Source organism: Gopherus flavomarginatus, chromosome 1 (assembly GCF_025201925.1).
Source record: "Gopherus flavomarginatus isolate rGopFla2 chromosome 1, rGopFla2.mat.asm, whole genome shotgun sequence".
Lineage (NCBI taxonomy): Eukaryota > Metazoa > Chordata > Testudines > Testudinidae > Gopherus > Gopherus flavomarginatus.
Window position 1 is genome coordinate 88,354,376 of NC_066617.1, and position 21,266 is coordinate 88,375,641.

The following is a 21,266-nucleotide window of genomic DNA, read 5'->3' on the forward strand; positions in this document are numbered from 1 at the left end:
CCAGGCCAGGCCAGGGGGCGCAGCGCCGCCCGCCACAGGCACCGCGCGCGCGGAAAACTGCCCCCCTCGCGCCTCTCGCAGCAGCACGTGTCTCGTAACCCCGCCCAGCGGCCGGGCTCTGGCCTTCCCGGCATGCCCCGCGCTTACCATCGAGCGCTGCGCTGGTGGCGTCGGCGTGGGGAGCGGGGCGGTCCCACTGGCCTCTCCGTCTCTGTCAGGCCGCGGCAATATGGCGGGCGCGGAGCAGGGGGCGAGCCTGGAGCAGGCGGAGAAGCACCTGAACGGGGAGCTGCTGCTGGAGCCCGAGGACGCGGACGGCGGCGCGGCTGGGCCCGGCACCGAGGAAGGCGCCAAGAAGAAGCGGCGGAAAAAGAAGAAGAGCAAAGGCGCCTCCGCGGGTAGGGGCCCGGAGCGGGGCCTGGAGACCCTCCCGCGGGCAGGGAGTGGAGCCGGGCACGGCCCTTCGGCGTCTCGGTGGGGGCTGGAGTTAGTGTGGGTTGGACCGGCGGGAATCTCCTTGGGGCGGCGTGTGGCCGCCTCGCGGGGGGCTCGGGAATGAAGCCCGGGGGGGGGCATGAGGCGGCTTTTGGGGCCAGTGTGTGGGTGGGGGTAGGGTGCGAGAAGCGGCCGTGGATGGGGGGGCAGGGGTGGTATGTGTGTGTAGCTGTGGGACTGGGGGCAAGTCTCTCCTTGACTGGGGAGGTGGTTCTGTGAGTGTGGTTGCCATTGGGACGGGGAAATCTGCCGTGGGGTCAGTCTGTCAGTGGGGAGCCACGATGAGACTGTGATATTGTAACTGGCGAGTATCTCTGTGGCCTTGCTGTTGTTTCCCTCAGCTCCTCTGCTCCTGTTGCTTGTCTTTGAGGCAGGTGATGTGAGGTGCCTGAAGATCATTCAAAATAGTGATGAAGATCATTCAGAATAGTCGTAACATGGGCACAGGGGACTGTTGGTTGCTCATACGTTTGTGTGAGAGAAAGTTCCTGTATGTTTCAGCTCAAAGCCTGTTTCAGGGACAGTTTGCTGGGAGATTGTGAATGCTGCTTTATACACAGCAATATCCACTCCTATGGCCAGAGATAAATAGCATAATTTTGTTGCCTTAAAGTTTATCCCACAGGAGGGAGCCTTTCCCGCTAACCTCCCAAACATTTTACATAGAGATCTGAGGTAAGTCTGCAATAGTGTAAGGAAAGCACAATTTGAGTCTCTTTTAACAGACTAGCAGTTAGAGTTGCAGATACTTCATGTTTATTGTTATTTTCATAACACTTATGTTATCTTCCTTGAGCAGGCTGTTGCTAGGACCAGTGGAGGTATACAGACAGAAAAGAACTGTAGTTATTTGAACTATTGGATAATCTTACCTTTATGTGCAGGTTTTTATAATGGCTCCTGTCACCATAGTACCTACTTTAGAAAAGATGAGCCGTGCTCTGATATCTTCATAATGAGGGCTGTAAAAATATTTAGATACTTTTTTTTAGGTTTTTATATCACAATTCGGAGCCATTTTATTTTAGTAAATCACACTCTATTTTGCAAACAGGACAAGAAACAGAAAGAGAATTAGAGAGTGCTCTTGATGATGTGGCAAAACAGTTGGATAAACAAACACTGGAGGAGAAGGAAAAAGATGATGATGAAGAAGGCAAGTATAACATTGTTTTTCTAACACCTAAAATGAAAATCTGTGCAGTGCTTGAAATTGTACACTTATACCCCGATATAATGCCACCCGGTATAACATGAATTCGGTTATAACGCAGTAAAGCAGCGCTCGGGGGGGCTGTGCTTTTCGATGGATCAAATTAAGTCCAATATATCACGGTTTCACCTATAACGTGATAAGATTTTTTGGCTCCTGAGGACAGTGCTATATTGAGGTACACATGTACTTTCTACAGCTCTCTAGTTTTTCCAGTTTAAGTAATATTTTTCATCCAAGATGCCACTGTATATTTGTAGCATCTTTTCTTCATATTCAGTAATTTGCCAGCTGAGTTATTAGCTTCATTATGTCACTTGAGCAAGAGATTAAATTTCAGACAGACACATTGTGCCACCTGATAGCAAAAGTTGTAGCTGTTTTTTATCCTTACAGATTTATATCACAAAGGAGATCTTTTAGTCTGATATAGGGGAATGCTGGAGGAAGAATCTGAGGAGATGTTATAATAAAACACACTATTATAAAACATGTATTTCTAGTCACTGAGGAAAATTCTACCTGTAATCCTAGTTCTTGCACTGAAACCTAACTAAAAAATACGAAACATTGCAATACAGGTACACACTTTTTATTGCTGCCAATATGGATTCTAAACAAGTAGTTAGTGAATCATTTTTTGTTTCTAATCTGAATTGAAACATATCTTATGTTATAAACATATTACATGATTGAAAACCAAATAGAATTGACCTGTTCAGTAAATTCATTGTTCTGTGTAATAAAACCATGCATTTAGCACCTGTCTGCTGAATTAGCATTTAAAATTGGCTCAACATCCTAAAGTGGCAAACTACCTCTGGAGCTTTAGGTTTCTGAACGTATTAAATAGGATGTTAGTATCCAGAAACACTTCAGTAAAGAGAAGAAAAAAATTGCATTGGTGCATGTAGCACTAGACAATAACCTTTGATTCCGAATGTATGTACAGTATCCAAGTCCTATTAATTGCTGTTCATAGTACTGTGTTCTGATAAAACTGGATTTCTCATGCTTATTTCAGGTGATGGGGTTATGTTAATGTAATGTGTACCTTGTTGCTATGATTGCTGTTGAGTCAGAATTCAGTGAGAATAATAGCGAATGCTTTATAGTGAAAGGAATTCCTTGGCGGGGGGGAGGGAATTAGAATTCATGGATATTTTATCTCACGGAGAGTGTTCTTATTCATAAATAAATTAGTACATTGCATTTCACTCTGCTCTGTCTTTTACAGTGTAGTTATCAATATTTAAATAAACCTAAAATTTTAAGTGGTATTCTCACTGAAATAATGCTCTCTGTATCTTCCGTACAAATTACTTGTAAATTCTTTTACAATATACACAAGTTAAATATCAGAATTTTTAATTTTTGATTGCCTTTTGTGTTTTTTGCTTGACCGATTCTCTTCACATCACTTGAAATCTGTGTAATTGTGGGAAATAGAGGCTGTGCCTGAAATCTGTTCCTGTTTGTTTTTCTTAAAAAATACTCAGGTTTTTGGCCATCTCCACAATTGGGTAAAACTGACACTGCCCATTGGATGGGAAGACCGGTTCAGAAAGTAATCACTATGAGTCTGCTGCATTACTGAATTGGGTTGGCAGCTTAGCTCATCTGAGATAATGGAAAGTATAGTTATTGTGTTTCTGAGAAACAAATTGCATTTCAAGTATGATCATGGCATATAAGGGCTTGTTTCAATTCCTTGTAAATTCTTCGGATGCTAGCCTGATGAAAAATTTCTCTGTTACCGGATAAACAGCCTGGAACAGAAAAGAACAGTAGTTGGAAACAGTAGTTATGGATCTGGTAGCAGAGTAAGTTGGCAGCAGTTTTCAAAGACATGGCAGCGTAGGCCCAGTTAGTTTGGCTTACTGATTGGCAGATTCTCTTGCAAGTGACATATGATAAGACCATGGGATGTGAATAACAGTAGTTATCGACTTCTTGAATTTTGCCAGTGTCTGCAGTGGGTTAGCATAGGGACCTGGAAGATGCCCTGACTGTGAGTTCGTGAACTATATGTCAAGACTACTACTTTTTCTGGTGCAGTGTTAATGGATTAAGCACAGTTCAGGGTCAAGATCCATGTGACACAGTTATTGTGATTGAAAGAAATAAGTACAGGTTATTAGGAGAGATTGACCACCTAAATGCTAAATAAAGTTTTGATTGAGAACCTGGCAGGACAAATTAGAAAGCAGAAACAACAAGGTGTTTGTATCTGCAAGACATCCTTAAATATTATAAAACGAGTTACTTAAGGCTGAAACTTGACTTTCTTTTACACGCTGGCTTTTAATTAAGTACTAAAATCTGCACCCACTGCAGGACTGCAACAATCTAAAAATCATCAATCTACTTAATAACAACTCAGATTACATTGACCATTTTACATAAGTAAAATGACCAGATAATATAAATCATTTGCCGTTTGAAAGGCATGGAGATCTAGTAATTCCAATTTTTGTGCAAGGAATGCCCTGTCAATTGTTATAGATGAGCAAATACAGGGTTCTGAGTAAACATGATGAAAATAGCAACACTTTGTATTGGAAGAAATTGAGACAACTTCTGGAATCAGTTTTTGTAACTGAAACAGGAGAGTTGGAGTGGATAGTGTTTGGATCTAGAAGGTGTAGGCAGATAGATGTGCAGAGTAATTAGCACTTCAGCTAAACATGTTGTACACTGTTTTATAATCTTTGCACACATGCAGTAGGTAAATGTTATTAGATGTAGCCCCATCATGTTAAGTAAATGTTATTTTTGGATAGAGTCACACCATGCTATAATCACACTCAGGCTGTTTCTTGCTGCTTTGATGCCATGTGCTCCTCTCTTCAAGCTCTGAAAATTTGTAGGAAGAGTGCCATGAATATTGGTCTGACTCCTGGGTTACCTGTCATTTATGTCTTCTGCACTTCTTAGGTGGTGAGCTCCATATTGACCTTCGTGAGTTCTGTCATCACTGTTTTTCTTTTCCTTTTTCTGGTAAAGGAAAGTAACAGTTCTCTGAAGTGGTAGTCACTTCTTTCCAGCTATATTATCTAATATTTTTAACCCCTTTTCCCCAGAGGTCTCATGTTAGGTAGATTCTGAAAATGGGATTTGGGATGGAAAGTGCTCTATTTCTAACAAATTCCTCATAGGCTTTCTTTTTTCATTGACTAACTTCTAAAATATGCCGCCAACATAAAGGAACTATTCAGAGATATGCTATCAGCAGCAGTGCTTTCAGAAGTATCTTGTTACATCTGAATCTGGAGTTGGGAAGGAATCTGCAACTGTTGGTGATTGCCTCTAGCTATCTCTCTTACCTATTCAGCTTTCTTCAAAGTTTCTAGAATCTATGAATCTGGGGACTTGTAACAAATCTGAATAACATCAAGTTCAATGCAGCTGAGGTAGAAGCAGCATTGGTCCCAGATGGTGGTGTACCTGGTTCAAAACTCAAATTCTTCTATTTGCTTATGGCATAGTTTAAAAGGGATGTACGCATTTTAAGTGAAGTCAGATGTTTAACTTTCAGATACAGTTTGTATAAAACTGTTTTTTTCATTGCTGTGTACAAGTTGTAAACTAAGCTGTCAGATACAGTTGTCTCATAAGCTGTATAAAATTGAGGTATCAGTTTTCTGAGTGTTCTTTAAGCCATTTTACCTGGTAGTTTCTCAGTAAGGTGCCATAATAATTCTTGTCCTACATTTAACTCTTTGAGAGTTTGTATGTATATATAAACACATTTCTTTTACAGACGGAGAGGGTGAAGGAGATGGAGCAACAGGGAAGAAAAAGAAGAAAAAGAAAAAGAAGAAAGGACGTATGTGTCAATTACAACAATAATAAAGGGAATTTTCTCATATTCTCACTTAAACTTATTCTACTATATAATGGTTGTCCAATTAAAAATATTGTGGGGGATGGCTCACAGCATAGATCCTTGGCCAAGGCAGTCTGAAAGTTCTCTCTGATGCCTCTGAATGCAGCACTGAGCATTGGCCAGGTCAGATAACTTGAGGGCATCATGGTACATGGTGTTCCAGGGATAAGCCCAAATTCTGGCAGGAGGCTCTTAAATATACTTTGCTATTTTTGCTTTTCTTGCAGTTTATAATAATTTACAGCTTGCAGTATAAAACTTCTTAAAATGTTTACTCAACAGCTAAGGTGCAGACAGATCCACCTTCCATTCCAATATGTGATCTGTTTCCCAGTAGCATATATCCAAAAGGAGAAGAATGCGAATATCCACCAACACAAGATGGGTAAATGTTTTGTTTCTGTTTTTAAGTCTAAAAAATAATTAAGTTTAAAAAATAAATACTTCCGATCTGAAAGAATTTCTGATATACAACTAAAGACTTAATTTTCCTGCAGCTTCTCTTCACTAACCCTTAATGCAGATTGTGAACAAAGTTGATGATAATGCCTCTTTACTGGATCATCTAATAAGTTCCTCCACAGAGGTCATCAGGTCAGAAATGTTCTCCCTTCCGACCCTTAAAACTCATTGGACTGGATTTATATTTTACTCAAATATTTGTGTAGCTTGCTTTCTTGTGGAGTCCCTATATAAACTAAAATAGCTGCAGTAGCATGCTGATGCTCTTAATAGGATGTTCACTGTGGAGCATAGACTGGAGTTGGATGAAAAATATAGAACGTGGGGGGAGCGGGGAGTATTTGAACACATGCAAATAATGTCATTTTTTACAATCTTTTACTTGCTATCTACAGACTTTCTTAGGAGTGGACTTTTTTTAGGTGTAACATTTATGGTAAAAGTGTGTCTAATGTATGAAAGTTTATGCCCTGATGTCAAGCCCTCGTCCTGTTTAGAGAGAGAGATCTATCTCTCTATATATTAAAAAAATGTCTGCTCAGGTAGCAGAGTAATGCCATGAGACTTAGGTGACCATCACACACACTAACAGAAAATGGTGTAAAATTTGTTGAAAACATTGTTTATGAAATAGTCTTCACGGCTCTACAAATATCTCTTTTAAATGGCATGTAAATTTAAAAATTACACTAATTTTTGTGCCTGCTAATGTTATAAGTATGCCTAAGATTGCTGTAACTAAGACTCAGACCAAAGCAACAAAATTCTGGTTTTGCCCCTCTGGTTATAGTGCTTGAATCCTAGGGCTTCACAGCCTTTGCTAGCTGAGGCTTCCTCCCCAGCCATCTTCTCCTTTCTGCAGATGTCTTCCCCTCAGATCCTTACCCTAATAGGTTTAAAGTCCCCTCTTGTGTCCTTTTCTGACCTTGGGTGTCTTGTCTGCTCCACTCTGGAGGAGACAGGAATCCTTATGTGATTTCCTGTAGGCACATAACTGGGAGCAAGCACATGACCTGCATCAACATGACCCAAGGGCTGTAACTAGTGCATGAGAATGAACCCATGTGCCCTGTTACATGGACTTTTACCATTATTCTTGTGTCTGCATTTTCTTAGCTTTTTCCATACCTATTAATATTAGCACTACAGGACAACATTTAAGTTAATTTTGAGAGACTGAGTATAAGCTAACTAAAATGAATGAGGACCTTGAATTCTCAAAACATATCGGAGGGAACTTCTGCCTCTTTCCCCCCTTCAGCCATACTCTCAATGTCTCCAAAATACCTTTCTACAAAGAGCATCTTTGCTTTGTAAATAATGTTACACAAAAGGTTTTGAGCATCTGCTCTGATTGGATAGGGGAAAATAATCCAGATGGTGACCTGAGCGGATCCAGTATTCAACCACCCACAGTTATTTGTCTATATTCGGTAGAAACAATCACATTGAAACTTTAACAAGATCAGTATCCTTTGGGTCTTGTAAGGCCATCTCATTTCCAGAATCAGTGTGAAAGATGAAGAGAAGATCTAAACATTGCCAGAGTAAATACCTTGTGCTCCTTGTTTCCTTCGGGAGATAGGTCATCTGGTCCAAGTGGTCTTGTTCAACTTGCAGAACTGAATTTCTTAGCTTTGTGCAGTATAACAAAATAGGCCTAATTTCCTAATTTAATAGGACTGAGATCTGTATCACCATGTATTCTCACTGGGAATTCTTCAGCATGCCTTTGCAAGTTTTTAATAGCTTGTGATTATGAGGTTTTATAGTTCAATCATTAACTTAGTTTTGCATTTTATATATTTGTTAGGTATTGTGAAAGGTCTTGTTGTGAATGTAAGTATGAAAAGACTGTGGTTTAAAGCCAAATTATTTGACTTGTAAAACTGCCTGGGAATTATGCACAAAAGAATAGATTGTTTCAGTCCAGGCAAAGTATCTTTTCTGGGGTTATGTATTTCATGTAGTGTTGCTCATTTCTAAGGGAGGCTTACCTTTCATATAATGTGAAAATTTTTTTAAATCTAATTTTTGAAAAGCATTTGTAGTGACTGTGCGCAGCCAATGGCTGTTGCTAATATATAACATAACAAGCACCATAGGTATGTTTAGGAGGTCAATATGTCCTGTAATCTTGAGACTTATTGTTACTGAATATATTGAGTATCAAAGTAATGTAATTTGAATAAGGTGTTTCGCTTCAATTCATGGTATAAAAGACTTTCTCAAAAGGGATTAATATTGTTAATCCAGTTAGAATAGGACGATGGAGGACTACTGGGTTTCCAATGTAAACAGATGATTTGTGTCCATTGGAAGAACCAACCAGGCATACTTCATATATAGCTTTTGATTCACCTCTGGGGAGGTGAATGTAACCAGCCTTGGTCAGAGACATGTTCAAATGTATTTATAAAATGACCACTTTGTTCACTTGAGTTGTTTTTAGCATATTAGATAATACAAATAATAATAGGGTTTACCCAGAGCATATGAATTGATGATCCAAGAGAAATGACCCTTCCACTCTCCAGGAATTAAATCTATAGATATATAGATTTACATGCAGACTGACTTAGAGAATTCAGCTGATAAAAGTTTGGATAACATTTCTAATTCATTAAGAAATGACATTCTGTTTTATCATTTGTTGAGTTGTGAAATACAGCCAGGTACTAAAGAATCAATAAATAAGTACTTTGGACAATTTTCTCCAGCCTTTATATGTGACTGTTTGTAAAAGCTATTTGTTGATGCATCTCTTTTGTACCTAAAACTATCTGCTATTGAAGAGGAGCATGGCTTGCTAAACTAGAAATAGTTCCTTTGCATAGTTTGCTTTCAGTAAATCTACTCTTGAATTGTGCTCCTGTTTTTTATTTAGATATTCTAAAATCCAAGAGCTGATCATCTTTGGCTTAAACCATTAGCTATAACTTAAATCTGCTTTGAACTGGCTAAAGTACATATCAGAACATTTCCCATAATGTAATTATTTTCATTTTATACATGATGAAGCAAGATTATTTCTTGATCATAGGTCTTCTCGTGCTTCCAGTGCAATCAGTGAGGTTTTTCCTTTGATTTCCTTGGGAGCAGGAGCATCTCCCTTATTATAGCAACACTGTAATATGATATTTAAAGAAATGCTGTCAACTCAAATGTTTTCTAATAGAGTAATCAAAAATTAATTTGTTTTGCTGATAGAGCACTGTTTAAAGGCATATACATATTTAAAAAAAACCAACACTTAATTTTATAAGGTTCTTTCTGCTGTTGATACGGCTCTCTTCCCAGGGGGACAAGGCATGTGCCGCAAGTTTGCTGTCTATGTGCTTACCTGTTGACACTTCAGTTTGTTTAATCTTTGCCACTGTTACTGTTAAAACACTCTTGGAGAGCTTGTGTGAAGAGAGCATGTGAGCTCTTCCCAGAACTGTGCTTGGGAGTGATGTCCTCATGCAAGTGTGTGCAACAAGAACAACTGAATATTAGCAAAAGAGTGAAACTGAATGTATGCAGTGCTGCCAAATGCATACAGCAAACTGAAAAAAAAAATTCTCTAATCTCGGTACAGAATTTTTATATGAAAATATGATTTTTCAGGATGGATCTGACCCTTTAAGGGTGATTCTGCACTTTTATTCTTAACCCTTGATGTTAGATACTTTTTCAAAAATTTATTTTGGACTGGATTTCTTATTGCGACCTAGAATGTATGTTTTGTGTGTGGAGAGTTAACTAATAGAGCAAAACAGGTTAATTGAATTTAATGGGGGGAATCTACCAGACGATGGATTTTTTTGTGTTTGATTTAACAATGGCTTTTTTTTAAGTTTTAAACTTGGCTTCTACTTTGTTCTGTCTGAAGACTGTTATCTTTACTTTCAAGGCACTCGGATGTGAAATAACTAAGTTATGGAGTTCTGAAAACAGCATGTTTGGCATCCTGAACACATTATTTTCCCCTAATTTCAGGAAGACATGGCAAAATGGATTTCTCAGAGCTTTCATACGTACACACATTAATTTGAATCCAGGCTGGAACAGTTTTTTTTCAGGTTGAGGCTTTGTAAAACTAATTTGAAAATTTGTGACTGCAATTTTTAGATTAAAATTTTATAATGAATTAAGTTTTATATATGCATTTTTTATAAATCTCACTGCTGGTAGGGTATCTTAATTTAATTTACAAAATTGATATAAATAAAAACTAAAATACTGAAAATGAAGGCCCTGATCCTGGAAAACAAACCACAAACAGATATGACTTTACTCACTTGAATAATCCCATTACTTCAGTGTGACTACTTTTGCTTAAAGTTAAGTGTGTGCATAAATGCTTGCAGGATTAAGAACTAAAATAATATTTTTACTACTATTGTTTTAGTATCACAATCTTTAACACTTCAAAACAAAATTGCTTCTGTGTTCACAATGAAAAGTTAAACATTCAATACATTAACAAAGTTTACTGTCCACTATACAGATAGGCCTACACCTGTCAGTGTATGCGAAAGAGTGATTTTTCATCAGCACCTAAGTTAATTTGCAGCACAGATCCCATTGACTTCAAACTGCAGATACTTAAGGGGGAATAGAGCCTGACGGAAGCATTGCTGTGTTCTTGACTTGTAAAAGAAGTTCAATATACTGGAAGATGGTGTTGCTTGCTAGGCTGTTTGCTTTATCAATGTTGTGTTCACATTATTCTCATAGTAATGATTTTAATGAGGTTCTGGACTTGTCTTTTCAACATAGCTGAGTCTTTTAAGTATAGGAAAAACCGTTACATCTAAAAAAGTTGAGAACATTCACCTTTACTTTGTTCCCATTTTATAGCCTTAAATTGCTGAAGGACTTGAAACAAAAATAAGTAGATTTTTAATTAAAACCCGATAATTTAAAATATTTAAAAAAAATGTTTTTCCTCCCTGTTTGGCCTCACAGGCATTCAGGCAGGGAAGAATTTCATACTTGATTAAATATCCAGATCACTTGTATGGCCTTTACAGAGTTTTGAACTTGGAGCACATCTCAGTATGCATTGTTTGCAGCATTAACAGTATCTTGACAGGTCACTTGCACATCAGTTAAAGCTAATTGTATAACAGATTTTATATAGCTCAATAAGTACTATTTGTATTATAGTAGAGTCTAGAGGTCCCTTTCCCAAAGAGTTTATAGTCTTCAATAGATAATATAGACAAAGTGTTGGAGGGGATGCAGCAGCACAGAGAGGTGACGTGAGTTGCTCAAGCAGGCTAGTGACACATCTGATTAGAACCCTAGTATCCTGTCTGGGTCCCATGCCCTTAGATCATGAAAGATCCCAATTAGATACGCAGTCAGCTGTTAAATTTTTGTTCCATTTCTTTGAAAAAGACATTTGATAATGCTTCATATGATGAGTGTTTGTTTTTGTGGATTCTTGTATTGCTCTCATTGCTGTGATATTTATGCATCTGTGGATAAAAAGGAAATTTAACAAGTTGCTAATGCAGCATTAAATTGAGAATCTAGTAGAATGGTTTGAAAAGTTGCCAGACCAAACTTAGCTTGTGCATTTGCATTTTGACACTGCAGTAGAATCATTACCAATCACAAAATTCTGGGCAGTGGTCCTGCTTGACAAATACAGTAAGAATATCATCAAGTAACTTTAGCATTAGTTAAACACACAGTACGTAGCATTTTGTATTGCTGAACGTGTAATGAAAGACTATATATGTAAACACATAAATGGACAGTTATTGTTGCTGTGGGAACCTTTTCACTCAGGTCAGGAAATTCAGTCTTCATTGCACAAGTAACAATTGCTGGATTCTTGTGCTGAGATTCTTCGTGGTACAAGAGAGGGCACTGTCAGCAGTCACAGCTTCCTGATTCTGTGGCTGGCCTACACCCGCCCCAGAGTGAGCTAGCTGAAGCTTCACTTCTGCTGCTCTAACTTACACCATCTGAGTAGGGACCATATGCTAGCTGAAAATCAGTGAGATGCAGGTGTACTTCTTTCCGTCTCCGCACCAGGGTGAACAGTTGGCTCTGGAGCCAGCCCCCACATCTTATTGCCACTAAGAGCTACTTTCTGGTAGGGGAATTCCTAGTTCAAGGTGACACAATTTTTCTGTCATGGCAGCATTGCCCAGCTTAAAGAAGAACTCCGTGTTTTACTATTAAACACTGTGAATAGATAGGTAGTCTTTTCTGTTCTGTATATGTCAATGAAAAGTAAGGAAATACTGTGGAAATGTCACTGTTATGGTAGTGGGTGGATCTGAATTTGGTAGAGGTAGTCAAGGTCCTGTGAGGCAGGAAGCTTGATTTATTTATTATTTTTTGAGCTGAAAAATCTTCAGATTTCTTTGTACTTGGAGTTGTTTTTTCCCCTCCGATGTATTTAAAAACTCCTTTTTTAGGGGAAGGTGTTAGGTGCATTTCATTAGCAGATCAGTTTCAGGACCACTGGATGTAAACAGCACTCCCCATTCCCGTTGACTGCTTCTGTGGCTCTTTTTTACCTACAGACTCTCTCTCCCTCTCTCTTGGAGGGGTTCCATCCCAGGATAGAATAGGATGCGATGCTGTTGAAAGAGCTATCTTTTCCATAGCATAAAACTGGAGTCCAAACTACTTGTGTCCATTTAAAGATCTGTTAGTGATACGTGTAAGAATCAGTGTGTTCTGGCTAACTTCCAATTGTAATAATTGCAGTGTGAATTTATACAGACAGCAAGTTTCTGTAGCTGCAGTATTTTTCTTCACTTTCTTTCTTGAACTGTTGTGTGATTCTGCTGTGTTCCACACCAGAGCTGGCTGTGTTACAGTGATGGGTGAAGTAATACCTAAATTTCTGATGAATGATATTGAGCTGGCTGAGGCTCAACCAGATGAGGAGGAGGAGGTGGTGATGGGTTGGGGTTAGCAGACTGAGGTAATAGCCCTTTTGAGGGACTACATCTGCCACCGATCGTCAGAGTTTGCAAGTTGGGCTAAAATTCAGACCTCAGCTTCTACTAGATGTTTTTAGTGCAGCAGTAACCAGGCTGGCTTTTTTCCATCTGTAATGGGCCAGAAGAATGCAACTTTACTTTCAGAAGGAGACCGTACAAACTGTTACTCATGTCTTTCTAGCCTCAAGATTAGACTGTTGTAGTGCATTCTACATGGAGCTATGGCAGGGGTTCTCAGACTTTTGTACTGGTGACCCCCTTCAGACAGCAAGCCTCTGAGTGCAACCCACCTTATACATGAAAAATACTTTTTTATATATTTAACACCATTATAAATGCTGGAGGCAAAGCAGGGTTTAAGATGGAGGTTGACAGCTTGCAACCCCCCATGTAATAACCTCCTGACCCCTAGTTTGAAAACCCCTGAGCTACGGCTTAAAAGCATTTGAAGACTGAAGCTAATGGAGAATGCAGCACCTTACTTATTGAGTGGCGCATGTTGCTGAGAGAACATGGCTCTGAGATTTGCACTGGGTTTATTTTAGTCTCAGGATAGAATTTAAGATGTTGATCATGACGTGTTAAAGTCCTAAATGGTCTCTGACCTGCCAGTCTGAAAGATGCCACAAAAACCGTTTATTTCATGGGGTTTGGGGGAAAGTTGACCATAAGTACCTGGGAGACTAAAGTGGGGGTGGTGGGTTGATTTACTGGCTGACTGAGTTAATTCATTATTTGGATATGATTTTTTTCACTGCTGGATGATCATGTGGTATTGTAAGTCTAATTAATTGGGTGCCTAGAGTTTTTTTAATGGGCCTTCTTTAGTCTTTAAAATGAAAATAAGTATCTTTCATACCCCAAAGGAGCATTGAGGGTTAATTAGTGACTGTGTAAGCAGTTTACAGTTGTCAGGTCAGAGTTCTAATAAATACCATGGTGATGACTGGTGGTGGTCTTAATTTTAACACTTGTACATAATTACTTTAAAGGCGAACTGCTGCTTGGAGAACTACAAGTGATGAAAAGAAAGCACTAGATCAAGCCAGTGAAGAGATTTGGAATGATTTTCGGGAGGCTGCTGAGGCACACAGACAAGTGAGGAAATATGTAATGAGCTGGATCAAACCTGGAATGACAATGATAGAAATCTGGTGAGGATAAAGACGTTTCCTTGAAAGACACTATTATAAAAAAAAACAGAGGGAAGGAGGTGTCAAAATGTGTCTCACATGTTTTGACTGCATTTTAAATGCATTCAGTTCAGGGTACTTTTTGTTGGGTTCTTCCAATGTCTCCCATTTATTCCTTTCATTTCCTCTTGTCTATAGAGTCCATCAGCACCACTGCTTTAATCAGTGGAGTTCTTAGTATTGAGTTCCCATACTGACTTGACCATTGTATTTATCTGTTTCTAACTTTAGCACCTGCATTGTATATTTTCTGGTCCTGTGCCTCTCTTAAAACTTCCTCAGGGTGCCAGGAGCAGCATAGGTGGCACAAACATCTCTTCTCCGTTCCTGCCAGCATTGCCAGTAAAGTACTATGTGTTCAGGAGCAGCATAGGTGCAATCTACTGTTAGGAGTGGGATAAGAGGCACAAAACTAGCATGTATACACATACTCCCACAGCACTACTTTTCCTGCATATTATTGCTTCCTCACTAGCATTGTTTTCATTCTGTGCATGCTTCTGCTGGAAAAGCAAGTGCAGTCCTCCTCCTGTGACATTCTCACCTGGGAGCTCAGAAATTAAAACTTTTGATTGTCAGGGTTAATGTTAAAAAGAAATAATTACCCAGGCAATCTTTCTTCTGATGAGTCTTTGGCATTTGATATTGGGATGTGAGATAAACTTGCAGTTCCAAAATTTACTGCAGATATTGTTGGCAGGAAAATGTCATCAAGAAAGGTGAAAGACAGCTGCCTCCATAATCCTCAATCTGTTTGAATCAAATCTGGTGTGCTGTTGAATTGCTGAACTTGAATGTTTTGGGTTAGAAGCAGAAATTTCCTCAAGACATGGCCTCCTTTCATAGTGTATCACAGGCTATAGGGGCTTACTTATCTATATAAGCTTTTTCAAAATTATTTTGTTAGGAGTTAATATCTTTGTTGGATGAAATTGGGATAAACTGCAGTGATGTGAGTCACAGTTTACACCAGTGGGCTGGGATTAAATGAGGGCTTGCACTGATGTAGCTGTATCACTGTAGCTACACCAGTGGCTAAGCAAACCAGTATAGGCAAGGCCCAAGAAAAAATACACATATATTATTTTTTTTTATTGGATTACCTTTTTTGAGTAGTTGAAAAAACTGATCACATTCTAGTCTCAGAACTGTTTAGTAAAGTCTCTGTGCTACAAGTAACTCTACTAAAATAAATCAATTTAATTTGCCCAGAATTATAGCTTGCAAAGTATATTCTTTCAAATTGAAGTAAAAAACACTGGGAAAACAAATGAATATGGTCAAACACAGGACTAAATTAAATAGTCCCAAAACAGATTAGAATAAAATAAGGAACTAAATCATCACTAGCCAGGCTTACTTTACGGCTCTGTACCTGTTCCTGATTGTGTGTTACAAATAAGACTGAAATTAAATATAGGCTAATGCTTTTTTTTGTCTTATATGTTCTCGCATTTGTAAATGAGTGCTTTAAAATAACTCTTAGTACGTTGTGTGATTTTAATAGAATCCTCTGTTTTCCTAGTGAAAAACTCGAAGACTGCTCACGCAAGCTGATAAAAGAAGATGGTTTAAGTGCAGGTCTTGCATTTCCCACTGGATGTTCTCTGAATAACTGTGCAGCCCACTACACTCCCAATGCTGGAGATCCTACAGTATTGCAATATGATGATATTTGCAAAATAGACTTCGGAACACACATTAGTGGTTAGTTTTTCCTTATGATTTATAAAACGATATTGTTGGATTTTCTTTGGATGGAAACATTGTACTAACCTAATTTCTTCTTCTGATTTCAGGTCGTATTATTGACTGTGCTTTTACTGTTACATTCAGTCCAAAATATGATAGACTGTTACAAGCAGTAAAAGATGCTACTAATACTGGTATAAAGGTACACTAATTATGAAAATTAATTTTTACTAGGTTCTGAAATTTAAACATGAACTAAATCCCTCATAATAGATTTTAAAACTTTTCTCTATCTCTTATTTTCAGTGTGCTGGAATAGATGTTCGTCTCTGTGATGTTGGTGAAGCGATCCAAGAAGTTATGGAGTCCTATGAGGTCGAAATTGATGGCAAAACATATCAAGGCAAGCTCTCTCCTTCTGTGTATGTAGAAATAGCTATCCTGGGAGTGTGTTTTACAAATCCTACTTTATTCCTAGCTGTTGAAGTGATATTTGTTTGCGGTAGTATAAGTGTGTGGTACAAGTAACTTGCATTATGCATACTCATATAATCACTTTCCTCAACTGTAACGTAAAGGAATTTTGCCCTGAATGATTTTCAAACACTAACTGTTTATCCTCAACAAACACTTTCAAAAGCACCACATCTGGCATTTACTGTATTCAGAAGTGAAAAGTGAGAAGAGCCTTTCATAATTCTTGTTTGTTTGCAAAATACATAGCAAATAAATATCTGCTGGTTAAAATTTATTAGTTAGTTTCCTTAAGGCCTGAATTATGACTGTCATAGTAATAAAGCCATTACTCCATATATACAATAAGTTAGGATCTTGCCTGGCTGAAATTTGTACAAGAACAGAGTGATTTTCTATTGTTCTTTCTGCAATATGTATGGGTCTTTCAGTTTGCTTCCAGTACTCCACATGTTGGCTAATATAATCATTGGCATTGAAGGGTTTAACATTTGTTAGTGACTTACCTAACTATTTAAATTTTACTTTGTTTTCTATAATAGTGAAACCAATTCGCAATCTGAATGGACATTCAATTGGGCCATATAGGATACATGCTGGAAAAACTGTGCCCATTGTGAAGGGAGGAGAAGCAACAAGAATGGAGGTACAATGAGAGTTCTTAAGTATTTAACTCCCTTCTGCTTAACCTTTTCTAAATATGTGGGAGAACTATCTCCTGCTTTGTCCAAGTGTGTAGCATTTTTCCCACATGGAAAATAATGGTAGGGAATTGACCTTGCTATACATAGTACTATTTTTATGAAATATTGAATATCATTTTGGGGCTTGGCATTTCATCTTCATGGCTCGTGGAGTTTTTTTTCCCCCTCCACTTTTCCAGCTACCAGTCATTTTTCTGAAATTAAAATTCTGGGATCTTGTAATAAAACAGACTTATGTTAGTTAAAATTATGAATACATATGCTTAAGTAATACTGTTGGAATATTGTAGTTTTCAAGAGGAAAACAAGAGCCAGGAATTTTAAAGTTAGAAGATGAACTTGAAATAAGAATAAGGAAGTTTGGAGTACAGAAGTTCATTCACAGGCGGGTGGATCCGGTAGATTAGGCTGTCCAGTTTCTAATGGAATTTTGATTGTGGGGTAAAGTTGTTTTTGGAATGTGTATGGAAGATAAGAAATACAACATCAAGTGTTCCTAGTTGTTGAAGTGTGTATGAGAAGGGAAGAGGTATTGTGTGCATTGGTGGCCCCTGAGATATGCTTAGTAAATCTGTATTTGTGGTGAGCTTGAAGGTTTGTGTTCCATATCAGGATTTCAGAAGAGGTCATTGGAGTGTAATGATTGGATATAAAGAAGGTTCCTTTATGGTAAAGAAGATAAGCATTAATAATATGTCTGCTGAGGTTGATTGGGGAACCTTAACTATAAACTGTCAGACTTTGTTCTTATCAGTCATTTAACTGTATGCATTTACAAAATTAATCCTTTCAGTGAATTTTTTGCATGGGAATTATTTCTGTAGTACCATAGCTGTTCATGATGCTTTGCAAACAGAGCTAGACGTGTTTCTTTTAGTTGAAAAGTTTGCGGTCTGATTTTGACAGATTCAAAACAATTAGGCATGTTTGTAATCTGTGATCAAAGATAATTGTTGGCTAGGTTTGACAGAAAGATGAGTTTTAAGAAGCATTTTGGAGGAAAGAGGATACATGTTACACGAGATAAGGAAAGCTGTTCCAAGCACAGAGATAAGTATATTACATTAGGTGCCAAGTGCATCCAGTTGCAATTTTGATCTGCATCTAATTTTTAAATGGAATAACAGGATCAGAAAACAAGGGCTTGTTTAGAAGATTGGTACTAGGATAAAGAGCCTTTAATCTTATTTCTAGGTCCCTGCTTCTAATCCAGTCATGGTCAGTAGTAATCAGGTGACTTACTATCACTTGACAGATATTTAGTGGCCTATAAGAAATGACTTGGGTCAGTCATGACATGTTTTCATCACAAAAAGCAACAATGCAATTGTTATATATAGTGACTTTCTTGTTAGCAGTGTAAGACAGAGGGCAAGGATTTAACTGTCATCTTACTCCTACAGATGATCCCTGCAGAAAAGGAGTAAGGAATATTTCTATGACCAGCATAACGTTAATTAAAGAGTTATTGAAACATAGTTTACTTCAAATATTTCAGAGTTTTGAGGGTGCTGTTTAATGGAAGAACCAATCCATGTTTAATTCCCTGTAATGTACATTTGCCTGCTGTTCATATTTTGCTAGACTTAAACTGTTAATTATACAAGAAGTTTCAACCTTTGTCTATTGATTTACTTTACATGTATTTACATAATGTTCACTTGCTTTTTTTTGTTTCTTTTAGGAAGGTGAAATATATGCTATAGAAACTTTCGGTAGCACAGGAAAGGGTGTTGTTCATGATGACATGGAATGTTCTCATTATATGAAAAATTTTGATGTTGGGCACGTGCCAATAAGGTTAGATCTGGTTTTGAAGCTATTTTTACTGCACCAGAGAAAGCTGTCACTTTTTTTCGCTAGGGCTAGGGTACAGCAAAGCCTCTTAACTAATATCGTGTGTGTGTGTGTGTGTGTGTGTGTACTATACCCTGTTTACACATACAGGATGACACAGTTCTTACCTCAGAACTTGAAAATAGCAAAAAAAAAAAAAAAAAAAAAAAAAAAAAAGAGAGAGAAAATAAATATCTTTTGTAACTTCACAATTTCCCCTTCTCTACTCAGGATGCTTTTCTTGTTTCATTCTGGGAGCTTCTGTGACTTATGGTTTAGTAACACAAGCAAATCTATTTTCGGGAACAGAACTGGTTAAACTGTTAGTTTCATCTTCTGCTGAGGATGGTGGGATGTTTTATTATTTAAAAATTAACTCCTCAGAACAGTGCACTGACATAAAATGAAGTGCTCCATTAATTTAGGCTAATTTCTAGATTTCATTGGGATTGTATTACACGGCATTTTTAGAAATGAAACAGGTAAGTATTTTTGAAGAACAGGTAATCAGAGCAAGACACCACAATATAGCAAGTAACAATATGGCACACTAGATACCCAACACTGTTTCCAGGTCTTTTTACTGCATCCACAACATTTAGAAGTAAGTATCTGTGTTTTGTGTGTATAGGTAAAATGCATCATATGCTTTTTTGTATCAACATTAAGGTTGCAAAAGGAAGAGCTCAAGTCTGTTTTGAAGTTGTACACTTCTTAGCTATCTTGACAAGACAAAAACAGAAGATTATACATATTTTGCACATTTGTTGCAGATTTTACAAATAAATTGACTTTCAGAAGTGAAAGTGATATTTACCAATGGTAAAGCTTAATCCCAAATTAGTTTAGTTTAGAAACTTCAGGATGATAGACTTGGAATACTTGTTTACAAAGTGAATAGTTCTGTTGCTAGTCCCTTTCTTGAAAAGAATAACATTTGTTAAGCTTAATTAGGCTCATTTAAATGCTAACATAACTAGGTTTTGAAGTTATCCTGTTCATCTCACTCTAAGGAATTGAGGGGAGATTGGTAGGTGTGAATTCCCACCTTTTCTCCTCTGTTTTGCAAGGCTGAACTAATAAGACAGCAGCATTTTGATTTGTCTTGAAGGCTCTATTTTTCAATGGAAAGATAAAGGTTGAACTTTTCTCCTTGAATAGAGCCAGAGATGATGTGACATCAAAGACATCAAAATCACTGGCTTTGCATTTTTGTAACACTCTCATATTTATTTTTTAATGTGGTTTTTATTTCTGTATTCTTTCTTGATGATACCTTTTTTTCCCCCTGCAGTTAATTCAGTGCATTCTTTCTTCTAGGCTTCCAAGAGCAAAACATTTGCTAAATGTTATCAATGAAAACTTTGGCACTCTTGCCTTCTGCCGCAGATGGCTAGATCGTCTGGGAGAAAGTAAATATCTAATGGCTCTGAAGAACCTGTGTGACTTGGGTATAGTGGATCCATATCCTCCCTTATGCGACATTAAAGGCTCATATACTGCCCAGTTTGAGCATACCATATTATTGCGCCCAACATGCAAAGAAGTTGTCAGCAGAGGAGATGACTATTAAACTCAGTGTCACCTCAACACCTTTATACTCTAGGCTTTGTTGGAACATGTTATACCAGAATTAATTTGCACCGTATTGTCTGTTTTAACAGTGGACCGATGTAATACTTTCCATGTTTGGAAAGAAAGGAATTTAATCAAAGGCAAGTCTTCTAATGTAACTAACCAAGGAAAAAGCTTTCATGCCTCTAGAAATATTTCAGAAGGTTACATATATATTTTTTTTTTCTGTTCAGGGAAATATGTGCTATAAAGCTCAATTTTTAGTTTGGAATGAGTTATACATTTTGTTTTGAACATTTATGATAAGAAATGCTTTTCAGATATTTATATTACTATATTCCTACTTGAATGCTTTGAATGATTACACCTGACTTCTGCACCTAAGCCCTCTATGGTATTGCCTTTTAAATTTCCTGAAATCCATTTTGTAAAATATAGACAAATTTTCAGATCTTAAAAACATATATACTTTTTAAAAGTCTGGTTATGACTGGGCAGGAATCTGCTGGGGAACTGCTCTATTAAATAATAATAAAAAATATCCATTTGCCATTTATTGTCTTGAAACTGGGCCTGTGCTGCCATTTATGTGAAACTAGACAATCTATCACTTATGTAACAGTAGCATCTATACTGAGAGCCAAGCCAAGGTGTTTGGGGTTTTTTGTCGTTGAGCATGTCACTCTCCAGTCTTGAGTTTTTCTGTATTGGAACATGCTAGCAAGTACATTTTGACTGACTCCTTTGCTGCTGTTTTCAGTAGGGAGGCACATCTGA

At 37.8% G+C, this 21,266-nt stretch overlaps 1 protein-coding gene across 1 annotated transcript; it reads left to right on the forward strand.

Annotated features, from left to right (window-relative positions):
* The first annotated feature begins 163 nt into the window (after positions 1 to 163).
* On the forward strand, positions 164 to 21,030 carry METAP2 (methionyl aminopeptidase 2). Its single transcript, XM_050935598.1, has 11 exons — positions 164 to 398; positions 1,550 to 1,651; positions 5,472 to 5,537; positions 5,880 to 5,982; positions 14,008 to 14,169; positions 15,734 to 15,915; positions 16,008 to 16,102; positions 16,207 to 16,303; positions 16,917 to 17,020; positions 18,763 to 18,878; positions 20,235 to 21,030. Exons 1-11 carry the CDS (start codon positions 230 to 232, stop codon positions 20,485 to 20,487), a joined length of 1,449 nt encoding a protein of 482 aa, XP_050791555.1. The 5' UTR covers positions 164 to 229; the 3' UTR covers positions 20,488 to 21,030.
* Positions 21,031 to 21,266: the final 236 nt, after the last annotated feature.

Coding starts and splice junctions, on each gene's coding strand:
- METAP2 (XM_050935598.1), top strand. CDS start 230: ATGGCGGGCGCGGAGCAGGGGGCGAGCCTGGAGCAGGCGGAGAAGCAC. Junction 15,916..16,007: donor CTTCGGAACACACATTAGTG/GTTAGTTTTTCC, acceptor TTCTGATTTCAG/GTCGTATTATTGACTGTGCT. Junction 17,021..18,762: donor GAGAAGCAACAAGAATGGAG/GTACAATGAGAG, acceptor TGTTTCTTTTAG/GAAGGTGAAATATATGCTAT.